At 41.9% G+C, this 20,202-nt stretch overlaps 1 protein-coding gene and 1 long non-coding RNA gene across 2 annotated transcripts; one reads left to right on the plus strand and one right to left on the minus strand.

The window, feature by feature from the left end:
- Window positions 1-664: 664 nt before the first annotated feature.
- LOC134226245 (heat shock 70 kDa protein cognate 4) lies at window positions 665-4,765 on the minus strand. Its single transcript, XM_062706890.1, has 2 exons — window positions 4,599-4,765; window positions 665-2,696 (listed from the first exon to the last, which is right to left on the minus strand). Exon 2 carries the CDS (start codon window positions 2,694-2,696, stop codon window positions 738-740), a length of 1,959 nt encoding a protein of 652 aa, XP_062562874.1. The 5' UTR covers window positions 4,599-4,765; the 3' UTR covers window positions 665-737.
- Window positions 4,766-18,774: 14,009 nt separating this feature from the next.
- On the plus strand, window positions 18,775-19,992 carry LOC134226248 (uncharacterized). The gene is made up of 2 exons (XR_009983435.1): window positions 18,775-18,825; window positions 19,795-19,992. It is a non-coding gene; the product is annotated as an uncharacterized LOC134226248 (long non-coding RNA).
- The last annotated feature ends 210 nt before the right edge of the window (window positions 19,993-20,202 follow it).

A 20,202-nucleotide genomic window follows, 5' to 3' on the forward strand; every position in this document is an offset into this window, starting at 1 on the left:
GAGGCAAGTGTTATTGACAAGATACTAAAATTATTATACCTAGGAAATGTATGTATATTGATCATCAATGGTGATCGGTTGAGGTTCCTGGCAAGTAAGGAGTGCATCAAGGGAACGTCCATAAATTATGTCACGCAAAAATAGCCTCAATACGAGGTGTTGTTCGAGTACAGTTTAAACTTTAAAGTACCTACTAGATCAATCATGACCATCCAATTCAAAAAGCATAGGACCCTAATTTCCATGAACATAAGATGTCCAAGGGGTCTCCAGTTAGCCTTGCGTGCATAGGCAGCGGATTGCCATAAGCCGGCCAAATTCCAGTTGGAAAGTAGAGCCATAGAAAAAGAAAAAGAAGATGTCCAAAGCCCTCCAAAATGAACCTTGAGTTAAGATCAAAAGGTAAGGACCCATTAAAAGAATAGTAAAATAAATTTTTTAGAATTATGGAGACAAACCTAAAAAGTGTTGCAACTGTTATTCCCTTTGAAGGTAAGCATTTCTCTTCTAGGTTTTTCAACCCACGACCAACCCCCTCCCCTAATCAAAATTCTTATCACTCTACCTAATCCATAGAAACCAGAGAAATAGAATGCATGCTATTTATCATATCTGCTCCTCACAGATGAAGTGATTTCGGACTACAAAAAAGGAAAAAAATAGCTCAATTTTTTACTCGTTTTCATTCATTTTATTCTTGTCAGTTCCCGCTGCTACGCAGATTGGTGGCGAGTCGCTTAGTCGACTTCCTCGATGGTTGGTCCGGATCCGGTTCCGGCACCGGGGGCAGCACCAGCACCGGCTCCTGGAGCACCGCCTGGGAATCCAGGCATGCCTCCTGGGGCACCACCAGCACTCTGGTACAGCTTGGTGATGATGGGATTGCAGACGGATTCCAGCTCCTTCTGACGGTGTTCGTATTCCTCCTTATCGGCCAACTGATTGGCATCCAGCCACTTGATGGTGTCGTTGCACTTGTCCATGATGAGTGTCTTGTCGCTATCGCTGAGCTTGTCCTTCAGCTTGTCATCCTCCATGGTAGCCTTCATGTTGAAGCAGTACGACTCCAGAGCGTTCTTGGCGGAAATGGTTTCCTTCTGCTTCTCGTCTTCGGAGCGGTATTTCTCCGCTTCGTTCACCATGCGTTCGATGTCCTCCTTGCTAAGGCGACCCTTGTCGTTGGTGATGGTGATCTTATTTTCCTTGTTGGTAGACTTCTCCAAGGCAGTCACATTCAGAATACCGTTGGCATCGATATCGAAAGTGACCTCGATCTGGGGTACACCGCGAGGTGCTGGTGGGATTCCGGACAGTTCAAACTTGCCGAGCAGATTGTTGTCCTTGGTCATGGCACGTTCACCTTCGAACACCTGAATCAGCACACCGGGTTGGTTGTCCGAGTAGGTGGTGAAGGTTTGGGTCTGCTTGGTTGGAATGGTAGTGTTACGCTTGATCAGAACGCTCATGACACCTCCGGCAGTTTCGATACCGAGCGACAGTGGGGTAACGTCAAGCAGCAGCAGATCCTGCACTTCTTCCGATTTGTCTCCGTGCAGGATAGCAGCCTGGACAGCTGCGCCATAGGCGACGGCCTCGTCGGGGTTGATCGATTTGTTCAACTCCTTTCCGTTGAAGAAGTCCTGGAGGAGCTTCTGTACCTTGGGGATACGAGTGGATCCACCGACGAGGACGATGTCGTGAATGCTAGCCTTGTCCATCTTGGCATCGCGGATAGCCTTTTCGACGGGTTCCATAGTGGAACGGAACAGATCAGCGTTCAGTTCTTCGAAACGGGCACGGGTGATCGAGGTGTAGAAGTCAGTTCCCTCGAACAGCGAGTCGATTTCAATGCTGGCCTGGGTCGACGAAGATAGAGTACGCTTCGCGCGTTCGCATGCCGTACGGAGACGACGCAGGGCACGCTTGTTTGTCGACAGATCCTTTTTGTGCTTGCGCTTGAATTCCTGGGCGAAGTGATTCACCAACCGATTGTCGAAATCCTCACCGCCAAGATGGGTGTCACCGGCGGTGGACTTGACCTCGAAGATACCATCATCGATGGACAGGATTGACACATCGAAGGTACCGCCACCAAGATCGAAAATCAGAACGTTGCGTTCACCGGCGGTCTTCTTGTCCAGACCGTAGGCAATGGCAGCGGCTGTCGGTTCGTTGATGATACGCAGCACGTTCAATCCGGAGATGGTACCGGCATCCTTGGTGGCCTGACGCTGCGAATCATTGAAGTAAGCAGGCACTGTCACAACGGCGTTGGACACCGTCTTGCCCAAGTAGGCTTCGGCGGTTTCCTTCATCTTGGTCAGCACCATGGAACTGATTTCCTCTGGGAAGAAGTTTTTGGTTTCTCCCTTGTATTCGACCTGGATCTTTGGCTTGCCCTCGACCGAGACCACATCGAACGGCCAGTGCTTCATATCGGCCTGGATGGCTGGATCGTCGAACTTGCGACCGATCAGACGCTTGGCATCGAAGATGGTGTTGGTTGGGTTCATGGCGACCTGGTTCTTGGCGGCATCTCCGATCAGACGCTCCGTATCGGTGAACGCCACGTAGGACGGGGTCGTGCGGTTGCCCTGGTCGTTGGCAATGATTTCGACCTTGCCGTGCTGGAACACACCGACGCAACTGTAGGTGGTACCCAAATCAATACCGACTGCTGGTGCCTTGGCCGCCATCTGTGGAAGTAGAATAAAGGATAGAGGCGCGATGAGTCAATTGACAACTGTTCTGTTGAAATGGTTGAAATGAACTCATAACATGATTCTCTGAAATCTCATTTACGTAGTTTTTTTTATTTGAATACGAACGACCGACTCGAAGTGAAATGTGCAAATATGTTCGTTCATGGAAGCAATCAAACAATCGCAAAAATAAGAATGTGGGTGTGTTACCACAATCAACATAGAAGCTGTGTGTTGAACATTACCATTTAATCTAAATCAAGTTCTAAAAAATCAAAATTATGTTTTTTTTCCATGATGGCTGATATCAAATTTTGCCTTCTTCTAACTTTCATCGAATTGTTTGAACTAAAAATCGCAATATTTGGCACAACTCTATGATTTCATTAGACTGCTAAAATAATCAATAATTCTGTGTTTAAGTAGTGAAATTATTTTAAAACAATCAAATTTTGGCTAGGTCAGGTGTTTTAGATTTTTTTTATCAAAGCTGACTCCTTCCTAAAAAATCTTTGGAAAAAAAGTCTTGAATAATTCTCCGATTTAGACTTATTTTCTATTTCATCATCCCAAAATTTAGCTGAGGGTGATAAAATCGGGATTCTACGTACACATTGTTCCCAAACAGATGCGCAGTATTACAACCTGTGGCTAACTGTAGAAAAAAAAAAGTAGAAGGTTGTATTGAAGACACAATCGCAAATTGAACGTAGAATTACGATAGTTCGATAGAGGATGCAAAATTCTATTATTTTTGCATGTTCATTGCGGATGAATATAGCCGAAATGTATGCAATTTAAAGTAAAAGTGAAAATCGGATTTTCAATAATTAAATGCATTGAATCAGTTGTTTACAATAGTTATGAAATCTTAGAGCTAACTGACCAAAATCATCAGAATCCGTTGAAAAACTGCTGAGTTATTGACTCTTACTTCCTGACCTCTTTTCGTGACGGTCCCAAATTAAAAATATCCCGACTGTCAATGTAGTCATTTACCCAGGAAGAAAGCTCCATCTGCTCGATACGGTTTTATAGAACCCGAACAAAAGTAAAATACAATAAACGTGAAAGACATCATAACCGCTATCTGTTTTTTATGTAGGTATTTTTAATAGGAAATGTGAATTTCTAGAACATCAATATGCATATTAAGCAATATTGCATCACCAACATTACTCACTTTCCACGATTGCACACTGTCAACCACATGGAACATGCAAAGCTAACTATTTCGACCCTTAACAAAGGCTGACCATATAATCGGTAATAAATTACCGACAGCAAACGCTTCCGCAAACCTTGTAATTCAACTGAGCATCATGCAAACCCATAGCAAAAAATCGTGATTCTTTACCTTCTCGAAACTACCCGTACCATCGCCATTTCCATAAAAGGGATTGTGACGATAGTGCAGTAGTTTTATCAAACCACATGGAGATTCATTTTATTTTCTTGATTTTACACAAGCAGAAATGCGAAGTTAAGTAAACAATATTAGAAAATGGTAATTGGAAAAATTATATAAGTTCAATTCGCTTAATCATTCACTTTTTTCCAGCCCGTCAATAATCGATTCTAACAAAATGAGGTTAGGTATTCCACCTCACAATGGAGGATGTTCCAGAAAATTCTTTCACGGAAGCATCTAAATCGATCCACGTTTGACAATATGGGATTTATTAGCCTCGATTACACTAATTTCGTGCAATTATGATAGAAGTCGAGACTTTCAAATAAAATACCTAAAAACACGCTTTTAAACCCTTACAGGAAGGCCATTTTGTTTCCATGCGGACAACACTTTGCTCAAACAGCAAGCATGACTCATTCAATTTCCCACTCCGGGAGTTCCTCGCCCAATCACCATAATCACACGCTGTCGGAAAAACTTACCTTTGTTTATTGATGTTTTTCACACGAGGAATCACTAAATTTTTTTTCCGGAATGAAAATCTTTTCCACACTCACTTCTTGGAAAATCACTATCGCACTTCAGGAACTTGGAACTTTCTTGACGAGCTGTTTGCTCTCGTTGCTGTCCAGTAGTATAATGTGAGCGAGTGGAAGGCGGCATCTGGTTTTATAAAACTGCTTTGTTCGAGACGTTTCCGTGCGCGCCGGCTGCGGCTTCGGTCCGCGGCGGAGCATCAGCGATGGAAAACGAGCGCGGGAAAACTTCCAGTGTCGGTGAGAGAAAATTCTCTTCACCGTCACACTCTCTCAATCAGAGCACGCTAAGCTGAAGTGATACAAAATAGTGTGGTATAGGTACACAGAAAAAAAATCCGTTTTAAAACCTGGGTGGTGCGGATAGAATATTGTCTATGCGAGTCATCGCTGGAACGTCGCTGAACCGTCGCGTCGCTCAACCAGCGAGCGCTTTCCAGTTTGGTGCTGCGGCGACGCATTAAATTTGCCTGCGTCGCTGGAGCACTTACTAGAAAGGGTCACCAGCGACCAGCGACGTTTCAGTCGAGCGACGTACACGTAAAAAAATAACCTTATATGTTATGGCAAAAAACCATTCGAAAATACTCTTCATTATGCCACCTAATGAATGACCCAATATCAAAAAGCTAATAACATTCATAAGTTCATGAAAAGTATAAAGAGCTGAGCAGAATGGATACGTTTGCGTACGTTTTGACAGTTTTCCCATGGTAAAACTGTCAAAACGCACGCAAACGTATCCATTCTGCTCAGCTCTTCGGAATGTATGTGACTAATGCGATGTATAAGTTTTTTCTTATACCTATTATTAAGCGCCTGCTTTGGCAAAAAGGTATTAGAAATATTAATAATAAATAACATTAAATTTTTTTACGTGTAGTTGAGACAAGTTCATACATGTTCTTGATTTCATCTGTATTGACCGTATTGACAATATCAAGGAGAATCGATTTTGGTTGTCAAAGTCAATATTTTCGTGCCGGAGCCAAACATTGAAGATTGTGGTTATGTTCTTTTTAGATCTTATATTGAAAAGTATTGTTATTATTTGGGGAAAAAATAAAAATAAACTTAGTTTGGGTTTTACATTCTTTTTAACAAATATATTCACATTATATTTCGAGTGGAAAATTAGTAGGAATGCAGGCTATTCGACATCCTATTGTGCAGCCCATCCCCAGATCGTAGCCAGGATGTCCTGGGCTATATATTTTTTTCAAACTGCGTTTCAATGATGATAGGGCGGGCTGTTTTTTTGTTTTTCTCCTTTGTTTTGGCACAGACCTATTGATCCATATTTGCCATATACCTATATTGCCATATACATATATTGTTGAGGTTGCAATTTCAAAAAGGTAGCCTAATGTTTTGAAGCAGAGGTTTAGGCGAAGACGCATCAGGACCATTATAAATACTTGTTCCTTTGTTAATACTGGCGAAAGTATCAAAATTCCGCCTTGGACGTACTCGTAGACTATCTTAAGCACCATAAAATTTGATAGTCCAGTAAAGTGATGTGTCTTATGGGCTAAACACAATTGATACGTTTGCGTGCGTTTTGACAGTTTTCCCATGGAAAAACTGTCAAAACGCACGCAAACGTACCAATTGTGTTTGACCCATTACTGTCATCTCCTTCAAAATATTTCAATTCAAACGGCCTTCCGTAAACATTCCGTCTGGATTTCGCTTGCACATAACCATTATTAACTAATAACCTTCATGTGGATTCTCCCATAGCGGGTGGTTATTAACGCACACATAAAATTTATTGGTAAATTTCTTTAGATTTTTGCCAATAAAAATGTGTGGATTTTTATTAGTGTACATTTTTATCCGGGTTTAAATTGGTGAAATCGGCAATATATTGTATACGAGGGGGTGGGGAATTCATAAAAACGTTTTTTTTTTGCGTTACGTAATATCTGAACAGGCCCTTAAGCCCCAAACGCAATACAACGGAACGGCGACGGAAACGGCAAATTTGACAGTTAGCCCATATGTTAAGGCTCCGTCAGACGTTGCAAGCAAATCACTCGTGCGAGCGAATGATTTCTGAGAGCACTCGCAATTGCAGTTACACGTAGCAATTTTTACTTTAAGCAAATGACAGATTTACTCTCATGCAAATATAAACAAAAACGAAAAACTTGTTTTTCGGCCACAAAATCTAATTTCATTGAATTTCATTCCTATTTTTGCAGTGCGACACTGCCATCTGAAAACGTTTTCACTTTTGCGAGCGAAAAATTTGCTAGTGCTGCACTAGCAAGCGCAATTTTGTTTCTGCGAGTTGAAAATTTTTAACGCTTAGCAGTCACACATTGCAAGCGAGCGTTTGCTTACGAGTTGTCATTTGTTTGCATGCAATCACTTTCAGTGTAGTCAGACAGGAAATTTTTTGACAGTTGTCACTTTCTGCGAGCAAAATGCTCGTTGCGAGTGATTTGCTTGCAACGTCTGACGGCGCCTTTAGATGACTTTACCCATTAATGGGTACTATGTTATTGTTGATATTATTCCCACCGTGAAAAATTCACCCATTTTCTTGAAAAAAGTCCACTACCCATTTTAATGGGTAGTGGACTTTTTTCAAGAAAATGGGTGAATTTTTCACGGGAATAATATCAACAATAATATAGTACCCATTAATGGGTAAAGTCATCTAACCGTGTTGTGACGAAGTCGACGCAGTCGTCACTGGAGTTTCGGGTGTAAGAGCTACTTATTTCTCCGTGTGAGGAGACGTTTTTCGCAAATGCACGCCGGCTTGGTGATTCCTCGAAACTACTTGTTTCTCCTGTTAGGGAGAGACCTTTTCGATCCAAGGAACCGGGTTGTGACGACCTCGCTGGACTGTCACTAATTTTCTGGGTGCAGGAGCTACTTCCATTGACGAATACATAGACCGAAAGGTCCGGTACAAAGCCATCAGAAAATCGGGCACCATGTCTTCTTCTTCATTTTGAAGAAAATACCCCTCGTGGGTGACGAATTACATAAATATTTTACGAGCGCTGACTTACCCCTCTTGACGTTTTGACAGTTTGTTTGTTTTTCTCCCTCACCTTGTGACGTCGTTTCGGTTCGTTTGTTGTTTGTTCGTTTCGTTACTCAGTTGGAGCGTGAGTTCGACCGTTTTGGTGCCATCAAAAAGATCGAATATAACAAAGGGGACACCCAGGCCTACATTCTGTACGATTCTATTGATGCTGCTACGGCTGCTGTGAAGGAAATGCGTGGATTCCCGTTAGGGGCACCGGATCGTCGTATTCGTATCGATTTTGCTGATAACGGAACAACACCATCGTTCTCAAAGCGCAGTGGAGGTTTTGAGGAAGGCGGTGAGTATCGTCGCGCCCCCGACTACGAATATCCGGAAGGTGGTGCATCATACGAGGAAAATTCATTGTACGGCTATGGTGGAAGCTCGGGTGGAAGACCGTTCCGCGGCAGAGGAGGATTCCGCGGGCGTGGTGGTTTCCGTGGCAATTTTCATAGTGATGGCCCACCGCACCACGGGGACAATGATGAATGGCGTCGATCAGGAGCCGATGGTGAATCCTAACGGACGGAAACAACGAAATAGTGGACAGCCTGATGAAGGACGAGGAAGGTAAACACCACCTTCGTATTACTCTGCTACTACGCCTCGATCAACCCAAGTTGGAAGATGTGCAGTAGCGCATATCGACGTCATCGTCGCACGCAATCTTCCTCGGCATGCCGGGATCGACGTCATCGGTAGCATCATCGGATGATGTCAGCGTTCAGACGCGTCCACTGCGTAATCTCGTGTCCTACCTGAAGCAGAAAGAAGCGGCCGGCGTTATATCCTTACTCAATAAGGAAACGGAAGCAACCGGTGTGCTCTACTCATTCCCGCCATGCGATTTTTCGACAGAATTGTTGAAACGAACATGTCACAACCTCAACCTCAGGAGGGACTGAAGGAAGACCATCTGGTAATCGTAGTGGTCCGAGGAGGAATCGCCTGAGTTGCGGATGAGGGCACAGATAACACATAAGGTAAGATGATGAATAACGAACTGTAGAATAATTAGAAAAAAGGTTTAATTTTAATTTTTGTTATCAAAGACTTTTTCGTTGCTGCAGCGTCTATCTACGGTAGTTTATTGTTTTTGCCATTTGATATAGGAGTGATCGGGGCAATATGGGCCACCCAAGGAAATCGTTCCGAAAAGCGCTGAAAAGCTCAACAAATCATCATTCAAATGTAGTTGACTTATACTAGGGAGTGTTACCTTTCATATTACGTCGATGAATGGTGAAAATGCGTTTGGAAATTGTTGGAATGCATTTTTGAAAATGTATTGATTTTAATGTGTGTTCCCGACTATACGGGGCAATATGAGCCACCATTTGGGGCAGTATAGGCCGCCCATCCAAAACGTGTTTTTAGGAGAGAAAAGTGTGGTAATATGGAAGGATATGATATTCGTACGCTGTTGTATATTCCATACCAAATAAAAATAATAAACCGCACAACAGCGGATCGAACCGATTTGCCACTATTCACCGTTTGAATAGCCATATTTTAATTGATCAATAGTCATTTTTTTCTGTTTCAATCGCAGTAATGCGGTGTTGTAATTTTTTCGTAATGAATCTTACATAGATGATAATATTCTTGTATTTGGCAACTGAAATTTGAACTTGTTCGCATATTCAGGTCTGATATCTTGCTCTGTGCAGGTATGCCCATGTTGCCCCATAGAGACTGGTTTTGTAAAAAAATATTTGTTTGTTAAATTCAGATTTGTATCAGTACAAACATGTGTGCACAATATTCAATTAAAATATGTAGATCTTTTTGTGTCAAAACCTTATTTATAAACTTCAAATCTTATAATAATTTTGCACATGCTGCAAAAATTTACATTTTCAAGTGTATTCTTAGGGACTCTAACAAAAGGCGGAAACACGAAAGGCGGAATCACAAAAGCCAGAATCTCGAAAGGCAGACGTTCTTATACGTGTAACAAAAGGCGGAATATATCATAAGGCGTAATTACAAAAGGCGGAAATACGAAAGGCGGAATTTCAAAAGGCAGAATTCAGTCATTTCTTAGTTTTACACAGGCACCTGCTTGAGGTAAAGGAGGACATGTTTTATTCTTTGAAGGCTCGCATCTGCCCGGTCTAAGTTGAAGGAGGATATGATTCCTTCTTTAAAAGCACGCCCCTCCGTATTTTTTTTCTATTTTATCAGGGTAGGGGACCAGGGTGCATTATGAACACCCGGGGCAGATTAGACACCCCCAATATTCTTGTTAATTCAATCAATTTTCTACTTTCAATGCAGCGAACTCTATAATCCTTTCATAAACAACTAATTTATAGCGTAGAAGCCATTGTTTTATTTTCATAGCGCATAAATTTGACAAAAAAGTTAGAATGTCTTCCAAATGATTAAAAATTATAAGTTTCACTTTCCATAAAATAAGCTTTACTTTACCATAGAAGATGATTTCTCAATTATTGGTCATCCCATAGCAACATTCTGTTATTTACAGTGCTCTGGCATGCATTTGTGACAAGTTTCCTTGATTTTTACAATATTTCCAACAGTTTTTAAATATGTTCACCTGTTGGGGCAAACTGAACACTCTATATGGGGGTAGAACTGACCCAAGTAACCATGGAGCTATATATGCTTGCAAATAATACAGCCATTAAAGTTGACTTAAAGTGGAAAAAGGCCCTTTTACGATTGAAATAATGCTTCATTACTTTGACATGTTGAAATAAAACATAAGTAATGCATTTCTGCATTCGTAACGCTGAACTAGTGTATCGTTGCTTGACAGGCGATGAATAAATGCATCTTTACATCGGTAAAACTGATCTAATGCAGTTAGCATTTAACATGCTGATCTGTGATTGATTACATGCATTAATTAATGCTTGGTGGTTACTTGGGGACACCTTAAAAATTAAAAACATAACCTCAAACTCATCGAAATAGGCTTTCATATCGTGTTATTTTTGTGTTATCATGGTGCGGAATTATAAATGGCTGTAAAAGTTCCAGTACATGAAATATATATACCATAGATGCATATATATACCATAGAAGTCGCTGAAAGTGCAACAAAAAAAGGAAGTGTTTTGTATAGATTTGGCAATCTCTTTGGGAAGTTGATCGGTACAACCCATTGGAAGGATTGGTTCAATGCCCATGGGCGTAGCCAGGATTTCGAGCAGGGGGGCGGGGGGCAACTTTTTGGGTCTTCTAATTCGTAGTTTTATAGTGGTTTTATGAAAACACATGAATATTAGTGCTTGGTACTATTTCCTTCTAAGTTCCAAAAATTTTGAAACGAAATCCACAACCATCAGTAAAGGCTGGATCACAATAGCACGTTGCGCTGGGCGTTGAAGTCAGCGTTTTGTACTAGAACGCAACGCTAATAAACGTGACGCATTCATGCCCACAATGCAACGTTCGCGATGTGCGTTTATTAAACAGTAAAGAGAAAATGCGATTGTCGCGAGAGCTCAGTTCGGTTTTCAACTGGATCTACAATAATGATATTTGAATTTCTAAACAAATCCCCTCTGAAATAATATTTATTATCAAAAAGGGAGAAAAAAAAACAATATGCAAGCTTCCTCCAGGAATTCCTTCGACAATTGCTCCAGTCATTCTATCCGAAGTTCTATCAGGAATTCTTTAAGAATGCCTCCAGCAACTTCTTCGGCAATGTCTTCAGGAATTTCACCATTAATTTCGCCGGGAAATAATCCAAAAATTTCACCATTATTTACTCCAAGAAATCTTACACGAGATCCTTTATAAGTTCTGCAGGGAATTCTTCCGATAATTCTTCGTGCTGTTTCTCATAAAAAATTCTGATAAATTGCACCGTGAAGTTCCTAAGACTATTCCTTGGAAATTCCGCACAACTGCCAGTAAACATTCCTGAGAATTTCGAAAAAATCTTCGAATTTCTGGTGTAAATTCCATAAAATTTTCCCTGAAAGTTTCAAATAATTTCTTGTGAAAATTTCAAAGAATTTTTCCTGGAATTTCACCGAACATTTATACAGAAATTATACCGACAATGAATTTTCGGAAGAGTTCCTAGATTAATTCCCAAAGTAATCCTGACAGAATTCCGGTGAAAACATCAAGATTTCCACTGGGAGATCCTCCAGGAGTTTCTCCAAAAACTCCTCCGGGAATTCTTCCAGGAGTTCCATCCGGCAGTTCCTCCAGGATTTCCTCCGAGAATTATTCCAGTAGTTCTATCGGCAGTTCCTACGGGGGTTCCTCTGAAAATTCTTCCGGGAAATTCTCCAGAATTTCCTCTGGGAATTCATTCAGGCTTTCTTTCTGGAATTCATTTAGTTTTCTTCAGGAATTTATATAGATATTCACCCAGAAGCTCCTCCGAGAATTTCTCTGGGAGCTCCTCAGGGAATTCTCCGAGATGTCCTCTGACGATGACGATGGTCCAGCTATATACCCCTTCAAAGGTTTCAGCTAGACGAGATTTGTCTATAAGATGAATTTTCCACGATTTTTTCCGAGGATTCTTCTGATAGTTTCACTGGCATTTCCTCCGGGGGTTCCTTTGAAAATTCTCCCGGGAGTTTCTTCTGAACTTGCTCCGGAAGTTCCTACGAGAATTTCTCCGAGAGCTCCTTCGGGAATTCCACCAGTAGCTCTGCCAGGAACTCATTCAGGCTTTTTTTAGAAAATCATTTAGGCTTTCTTCAGAAATTTAAATGGAAATTCTTCCTGAAGTTCTTCCGAAGTTTCTGTGGGAGTTCCTCCGGGAGGTCCTCTAGGAATTCTTCTAGGAGTTCCTCCTGAAATTCTTTCGAGAGTTCTTACGGGAGCTCCTCCGGCAGTTCCTTCGGGAACTCCTCCGGGAGATACACCTCAGAAGAGGAATTCCCAGAGTAATTTCCGGAGGAATTCCCGTAGAAATTATCAGAGGAATTCTAAGTCGCTAAGTTAACTAAGTTATTAGGAAATGCTAAGACAATGTAACAATAAAACCGGACTTAGTTAACTCCTTGATAGAGGTACAATATATGTAACCGAAAAGTCGGATAAAAACCCAGATTAAACCACCTAGCGGTGATGATGCCTTTCTCGTGCAGTAAAAAATAGTATTTTGGCCATAACTTCTGAGCCCATAGTCCGATCCGGCCAATTTTCAATAGGAAACAATGGGACAGCACTATGCGTCGAATGCAACTTGTTGTGAGCAAATCGGTAAAGGATAAGTGCCTGAAAAATGAGTGACATTTTTGCATAGTTTTGCGCACACACACACACATACATACATACACACATACACACCTTCGAGGCTTTCGAGGCCTTCGAGGTGGCGACGGAACAGCTGGACGCCATCATCGACTTTGCGTCATCGAAGCATAATATCAGTAAGGACCTCAAGAGGAGCTTGCAGAAACTTCGAAAGTCGATGTTGGACGCCAAGCTGGAAAAGGCGGTCGGGACGGCCAAGTGCGAACCCGTGAAATCCATGGAGTCAAGGTCTACCCAGACTGAGGCCCAAGAATTCGCGGATTTGGGCAAGGTCGAATCGACCGAGGACGTGCCAGCGAAGACGGTGGTGACAAAGTCTGCCCAGACCGAGGCTCAAGTATTCGCGGGCACGTCGGGGTGGCTGCTCCAACGGAGCAGACACAAAAACGGGGAGACAGTCTCCAGGGGATGAGCTCCTGGGGCCGCCCCAAAACGCGGAGGGTTACTACCCAGAACAAGGGTAGTGGGGCTGGGAAGCCGAACCCCGGCCAGGTACCTCCAAAACCGGGGAGGAAGGACCTGGAAAGGTCCGTCCACCCAGGAAAGACGGTGGTAAGGGGTTACGGCAGGCTGAGAGCACTCAGCCGCCCCAGACCAGGGAAATAGAGGGGGATGACGCCTCCTGGACCCTGGTCAAGAATAAGAGGAAACCGAAGACGTCAAGGGCCGAAATGAAGGCCCAGGCGAATGAGGGTAGCAGAAAGTCTAGGGTAGGCGCCAATCGCTCCAGGGGCGATGCCCTAGTCATCAAAACGGACGAGGCTAAGTACTCGGACGTCTTGAAGGCGATGAGGAGTGACGTCAAGCTCGGTGAACTCGGCGAACAAGACGTACCCGGACGGGCGAGATGATCCTCGAGCTAAAGCGGGGCGTCTCGCAAAAGGGCGCCGCCTACAAGAAGTTGGCGGAGGAAGTCCTAGGCGAGACGGTCAAGGTGAGGGCACTCACGACGTAGATGAATCTAAGGGTTAAAGACCTGGACGAGATCACCGAAGTCGAAGAGCTCGTCACGGCACTGCGGCGACAGTGTGAAGTGGAGGCGTCCACCGCAGCCGTTCGGCTACGGAAAGGTCCAGCAGGGACACAGGTAGCATTGGTTCGGCTACCTGCAGCTGACGCCTCCAAGGTAGTCAAGTTAGGGAGCGTCAAGGTGGGGTGGTCGGTATGCCCTGTGGGCATATACGAGCAACCCGAAGTTTGCTTCAAGTGCCTGGAACCGGGGCACAAGCAATGGGACTGCAAAGGCCCTGACAGAAGCAAGCTCTGTCGACGCTGCGGATTGGAGGGACATAAGGCACAATGCTGCACGAACCCTCCCAACTGTTTGATCTGTTCCAGCAAAGCTGCGAACAGCAAGCACCCCATGGGGGGTTCGAAGTGCCCGGCGTTTAAGCGTGTTGCAAAATCACAGTGCAGGTAACGCAGCTAAACCTGAACCACTGTGATGCAGCCCAGCAACTGCTGTGTCAGACAGTTGCTGAATGGGGGAATGAATGCTGAATCCGTCGGCATATAGACCAATATGCCTGCTTGATATGGCGGGGAAGGTGCTCGAGAAGATCATCCTCAACAGGTTGTTGATACGCACGGAGGGTGCGGATGGTCTATCGAGTAACCAGTTTGGCTGCCGAAAGGGTAAGTCGACCGTAGACGCTATCTTGTCGGTTACCAAATCCGCGGAGATAGCTATCCAGCGTAAGAGGAGGGGAGTTCGCTATTGTGCAGTAGTGACTCTCGACGTGAGGAATGCTTTCAATCAAGGTTGTTAACGATCATTCAGTAATTTGCGTTCGATCATTTAGTAGTTTGTCAATAACACATTCCAGAAGCTGAATTTCAAAATATCTTGTATGGTGGACTTCTAGTACGAAGGTTTTTCTACAACTCTGCCTAATGGTTCGTTGTTTGAATTCCACTAGTAACGGAGTTATAGCTATAGTTTCAGTAACTTAGACTAAATGATAACAAAATTCCAATCATTTAGTTTGAGTTACTGCAACTAGCGCTCTAACTCCGTTATTAGTTGAATTCTAATAACGAACCATTAGTCAAAGTTGTAGAAAAACCTTCACACTAGAAGTCCACCATACAACATATTTTGAAATTCAGCTTCTGGAATGTGTTATTGACAAACTACTAAATGATCGTTAACATCCTTGCTTTCAATAGTGCCAGTTGGGCAGTTATTGCAGATGCGCTCCTGCGTCTTGGAATTCCCGAGTACCTGTACAAGATTCTCGGAAGCTACTTCCAGAATCGAGTACTGGTATACGACACGGAGGCGGGTCGGAAGTGTGTTGACATAACCTCAGGGGTTCCGCAAGGTTCCATACTGGGTTCGGTGTTATGGAACGTCATGTACGACGGTGTCTTGAGGTTGAAGTTCCCGGTGGGCGTGGTAATCGTCGGCTTCGCTGACGATATTACGCTGGAGGTCTACGGCGAATCGATCGAAGAGGTGGAGTTGACTGCAGCCCACTCGATCGCAATTGTGGAGGAGTGGATGAGTTCCAGGAAGTTAGAACTGGCTCACCACAAGACTGAGGTGGTTGTTGTTAACAACCGAAAGTCGGAGCAGCAAGCGGTGATAAGGGCAGGCAACTGCACGATCACCTCTGAACGCTCAATCAAACTCTTGGGGGTAATAATCGACGATAAGCTCACCTTTGGTAGCCACGTCAATTACGCCTGCAAGCGTGCCTCCACAGCTATAGTGGCATTGTTCCGGATGATGTCAACCAATCAACCAATCAAGCAACCAGCCAATAAACAAGCAACTAACCAAACAATCAAGCTACCAACCAATCAGCCTTTCAAGCAACCAACAAAACAACTAATCAACTAACCAGCCGACCAACAATCAATCAACCAGTCAAGCAACCAACCAACAATGAAGCAACCAACCAAGTATCAACCATTCAATAGGTCTACCAACCAGCAAATCAAGCAGCAACCAACCAATCAATCATTCTACCAACTAACAAATCAAGCAACCAACCAATAATCATGCAACCAACCAACTAATCTACCAATCAAACAATCAACAAAACAACCAATCAGCCATTCAAGCAACCAACAAAACAACTAATCAACTAACCAGTCGACCAACCAATCAATCAACCAATCAACCAAATAACCAACCAATCAAGCAACCAACCATTCAACAGTTCTACCAACTAACAAATCAAGCACCAACCAACCAATTAATCATTCTATCAATCAACCAACCAATCAAGCAACAAACAATGAAGCAACCAACCAACCAATTTAGCAACCAACCAACTATCAAGGAACCAACTAATCAACAGTTCTACCAACTAACAAATCAAGTAACAATCAACCGATCAACCAATCAAGAAACCAACCAACAAAACAACTAATCAACCAACCATTCAATCAAACGGTAAAGCAACCCATCAACCAAATAACCAACCAATTAAGCTACCAATCAATGAATCCAGCAATCAGCCATTCAAGCAAGCTACCAATCAATCAAGCAATGAATCAAGCAATATAATCAACGCAAATTCTTAGATCTCATCCAAAGTTCAAATCAAGTGCGAGTCAAACACCACCCGACTCATGGCAGAGAGAATTGTGGACTTGTGGTTTGAATCATTGCTTGATTTCTACGTATCATTCTCCGTTGAATTAATCGAATTTACTTTCTTTGCTTAAAACATTGGAAAATAAATCCATAAGTAACATAAAATACGCTTCTATTGGGTTTTGGTTCTCTTTGAAGCGAAATCCTTTTTGGCGATTAAGCGGAACGATGCGATTCTGCATGCAAAACTCAAGCACGATGCTCCCCCCCCCCCAGAATCGCAAGCGATCTGAAATGGGACGCAATTTTTAATTTTCTGAGCAGATATCTATTCAGTCTCACCTGTTTGGAATTAAATTGGAACAATAACCGTGGACCTGATTCCTGAAGGCAAAAGCTTCAACCAGAATAGACTTTTAGGAAAATATGATCTAATTAATTAATAATCACAGTATCTACTTTTGTTAGGTATTTTAGAAATAGTTATTAAGGTTATTCAGGAAATTTTTTTCGAGATTCGATATCATTGCTTCTATCGCTCCAAAAAATTCTAACAAAATTCTGTACACTAGACGATCAACAGCTGAAATTCATTTAATTGCAACGCTTTTTAACTGTAATTCGATAGCTGCAACAGTTTTATAGTTATCGGATAGGTAACCGCTAAACTTTAAAATTATACGAAATTCCATGGCAGCTACATTGAGCTACAAAATCAACGTTTGAAGAAAGCTTTGACTTCTAAAATTAGTAGCCGTTTATCAAACAGTTAGCAAACTAAGCCTTGTCTTGTCTTGTCTTAGCACATGAACACTGCACAGCCAGTATAAAACAGTTAGCAAACTAAGCATTGCTAACAAACAAAAATTGAAAGATTTGACTGAAGCGTATTACTAAAACGTATTAAACTATGAACTTTTTTTTGTCCCGCGTTCACACAAAATTTATCTGGTCACATTATTCTATAATTAAGTCGAGAATTCAGTAAATCCACAAATAATTAATACGAGATTAGCAGTACCGCGATTTAAGATAATCTTTGGGAAACGCATACAAGTGAGAAGCTGCAGAAAATACTGTAAACATCTCATGAATATAATTCTGAATGAATCCGCTGGTTGTTTCCTCTCATGATTCAATTCTTTCACAATTTTTCCACGGTTGTGTTTCAAAACAGTAAACTTTTCAATAAGATTTTCGATCCTTTCAGATCAAACGAGTGCGACAACGGGCCGTGGTTGGAGGCAACAAATAAGAAGCTGCTGACCTTTTCCTTCCAGTCCAATCCTTTCATTTGATGGCTATGCATAGTGGTGCGAAACGTCAGCTTTCCTGGATTGTTCAACACTAGAGTACATCTGTGTCCTGTTAATACTACACCACAGAGATTATTCAACACGAAAAGTGTATCTCCTGATGTACGAATCCCCGAGATAGTAAAGTGTGAGAAATAAAACCGTATCGGTGAAAGTAGCCTTGGACCACTTGTTTGGGATTTGGAGTACGTATGATAAAAAAAATTAAGCCTGACGACGGATGACAAAAGCTATATTTTTCCCACGGGTCAAGGTAAGTTCGATTTAAAATATTCTATTGCTTTACATGATTATATATATTTGCTTCTATTCTAATCTTCAGAAAACGATTCAGAAATGGAAAAGCTCGTGCTCCTTGCTGACAAGGAATGGAAAAAAAACTCAACATTCTAATTCATTTTACTCCGAACGAGTCGATTCTGTATTGGCTACAATAATAGTCCGGCTGATGGGAACAGCTGATAGGGAACAGGCAGTAAGCATGATGGCGTTATGGTTACGAAGTTTAGTCAATGTAACTGCTGCTCAATCAAAGCGATCGAGAAATTATCAAGCAGAATGTGATCCAGAAAGAGAGCGACTCAGAGTCACATAAATAACCTGGAGATTCCAGTACTTTGAGCAGTAGGATAAAGGATTATCTTTGATAACTCTTCTGCTTCTACTGCAATCCATACGTGAGGGAGGAGCAAAGCAAGCGGACCAGTAACGAAATCTAGAAACTCCCAATAGCTGCCAACGAAGCCAATGGTGATGAAACGGGGGCCGGCGGAGGAGATCAAATCCCAAGTTGGGGCTCAGCGCTCTTGTGATCGAATTTGGCCCTCTATCGAAATCGAGTACTTTTGTTCCTTTGAATTGGTGTATGACATATGCTGATGCCAGTAGTCGTGAGTATGTGCACGATAGAGGAAGGCCTGTCCTGGTGCTGCTACTAAACTTCTTATCAAACTTGTTCTATGCACAAAATTGAAAGCCAACTTTATCCGGAAGAATAATGGAGTAAGTTTGTGCTCTTTGTTCATATTCAAAATATTCTAGCATTCAATATAAGTTACTAAATTAGCACTTTAACAACAGCGGACTAAAATAAAGTTGAACGATAAATGGCTCATTCACAAATTACATAACGCAAAAAAAACACAGATTTGAACCCCCACCCACCCCTCCGTGACTTGTTTGTAACATTTCCTCTATACCCACCCACCCCCATCTGTGACGCATAAAGTCTTACTAAGATTTCACATAAATGATAAATTGGTTTTTCAGTGAACTTCCTCTTCATTCATAGTACATAATAATACTATCAAATTTGAATTTAATTAGAAAATTAGTTTTTTATATTATTTTATTATCTTAAATGTTTACCCGTAACAAAACTAAACAAACCCACCCACGCCCTAGACAAACCGTATCATTTTGTAACGCAATATTGTGTACCCACCCACTCCTTGATGGGTTAGGTATTTTGTGAATGAGCCCAAATAGAGTGCAATATATTTTGATACCAACTTTGAAATATATTCCGCTTCTGTATAAGCAGTTGTCTGCCTGTAATCGCATAACTGTCCCATATGAATAGGAATCCCAGCAAAGATGGGACAACTATGCGGTTAGTGTAGGCAAAAGCTGTTTCTTTCAATTTCTTCATTATTGTTAATGGCAAATGCGTTAAGCTATAACTAACTTCGGTAGTGGTGTGGTAATAATCTAATTATTAAGCAAAGAGGTTTATAGCGCACCACAAGCGAAGTTGAATTTACGTATTAAATACGAGAAAAACCTTACTTCGTTAGTCTTAGGCCGGTTTTCAACTTAACTGAGTATATAACTTAATTTGATACAATTCAATATGATTTAATTTGAATTATACAGAGCAGTTGAACTACAACTACACCTACGAGTCCTGGATGTCTCTCTAAACATTCTTCTTCTTCCTCTAACACTTATTATGATTTTTTTAAATTTTAGATTCTGGTGGTGAAATATGGACAATCTCAGGACAATCAATATTTAACTTTCTATATAAGTTATATGAACGCTGAGTTTGGCCTAAAATGCACCCCGTGAGGTACCGTGAGAGAAAAAGCAGAGCGACTTAATATCTAAAGGTTTAAACATCTGTATTCTTTTCAATCCTATGGCAATAAAATTAATTGTATATTTGAACCTGTGTTTACACTATGATTATGCATTGAAATAATTTTATTTCAATTTGATTGAGATATAATGGATGAATTGTTGAAACGAACATGTCACAACCTCACCGAGGAGGGACTGAAGGAAGACCATCTGGTAATCGTGGTGGTCCGAGGAGGAACAATCCTCTGAAATGCCTTTTTTCTGGTATTGCAGCAACTAGTCCATATTGGCACAGCA

The sequence above is a fragment of the Armigeres subalbatus genome, chromosome 3 (assembly GCF_024139115.2).
Source record: "Armigeres subalbatus isolate Guangzhou_Male chromosome 3, GZ_Asu_2, whole genome shotgun sequence".
In the NCBI taxonomy this organism is placed as follows: Eukaryota; Metazoa; Arthropoda; class Insecta; order Diptera; family Culicidae; genus Armigeres; species Armigeres subalbatus.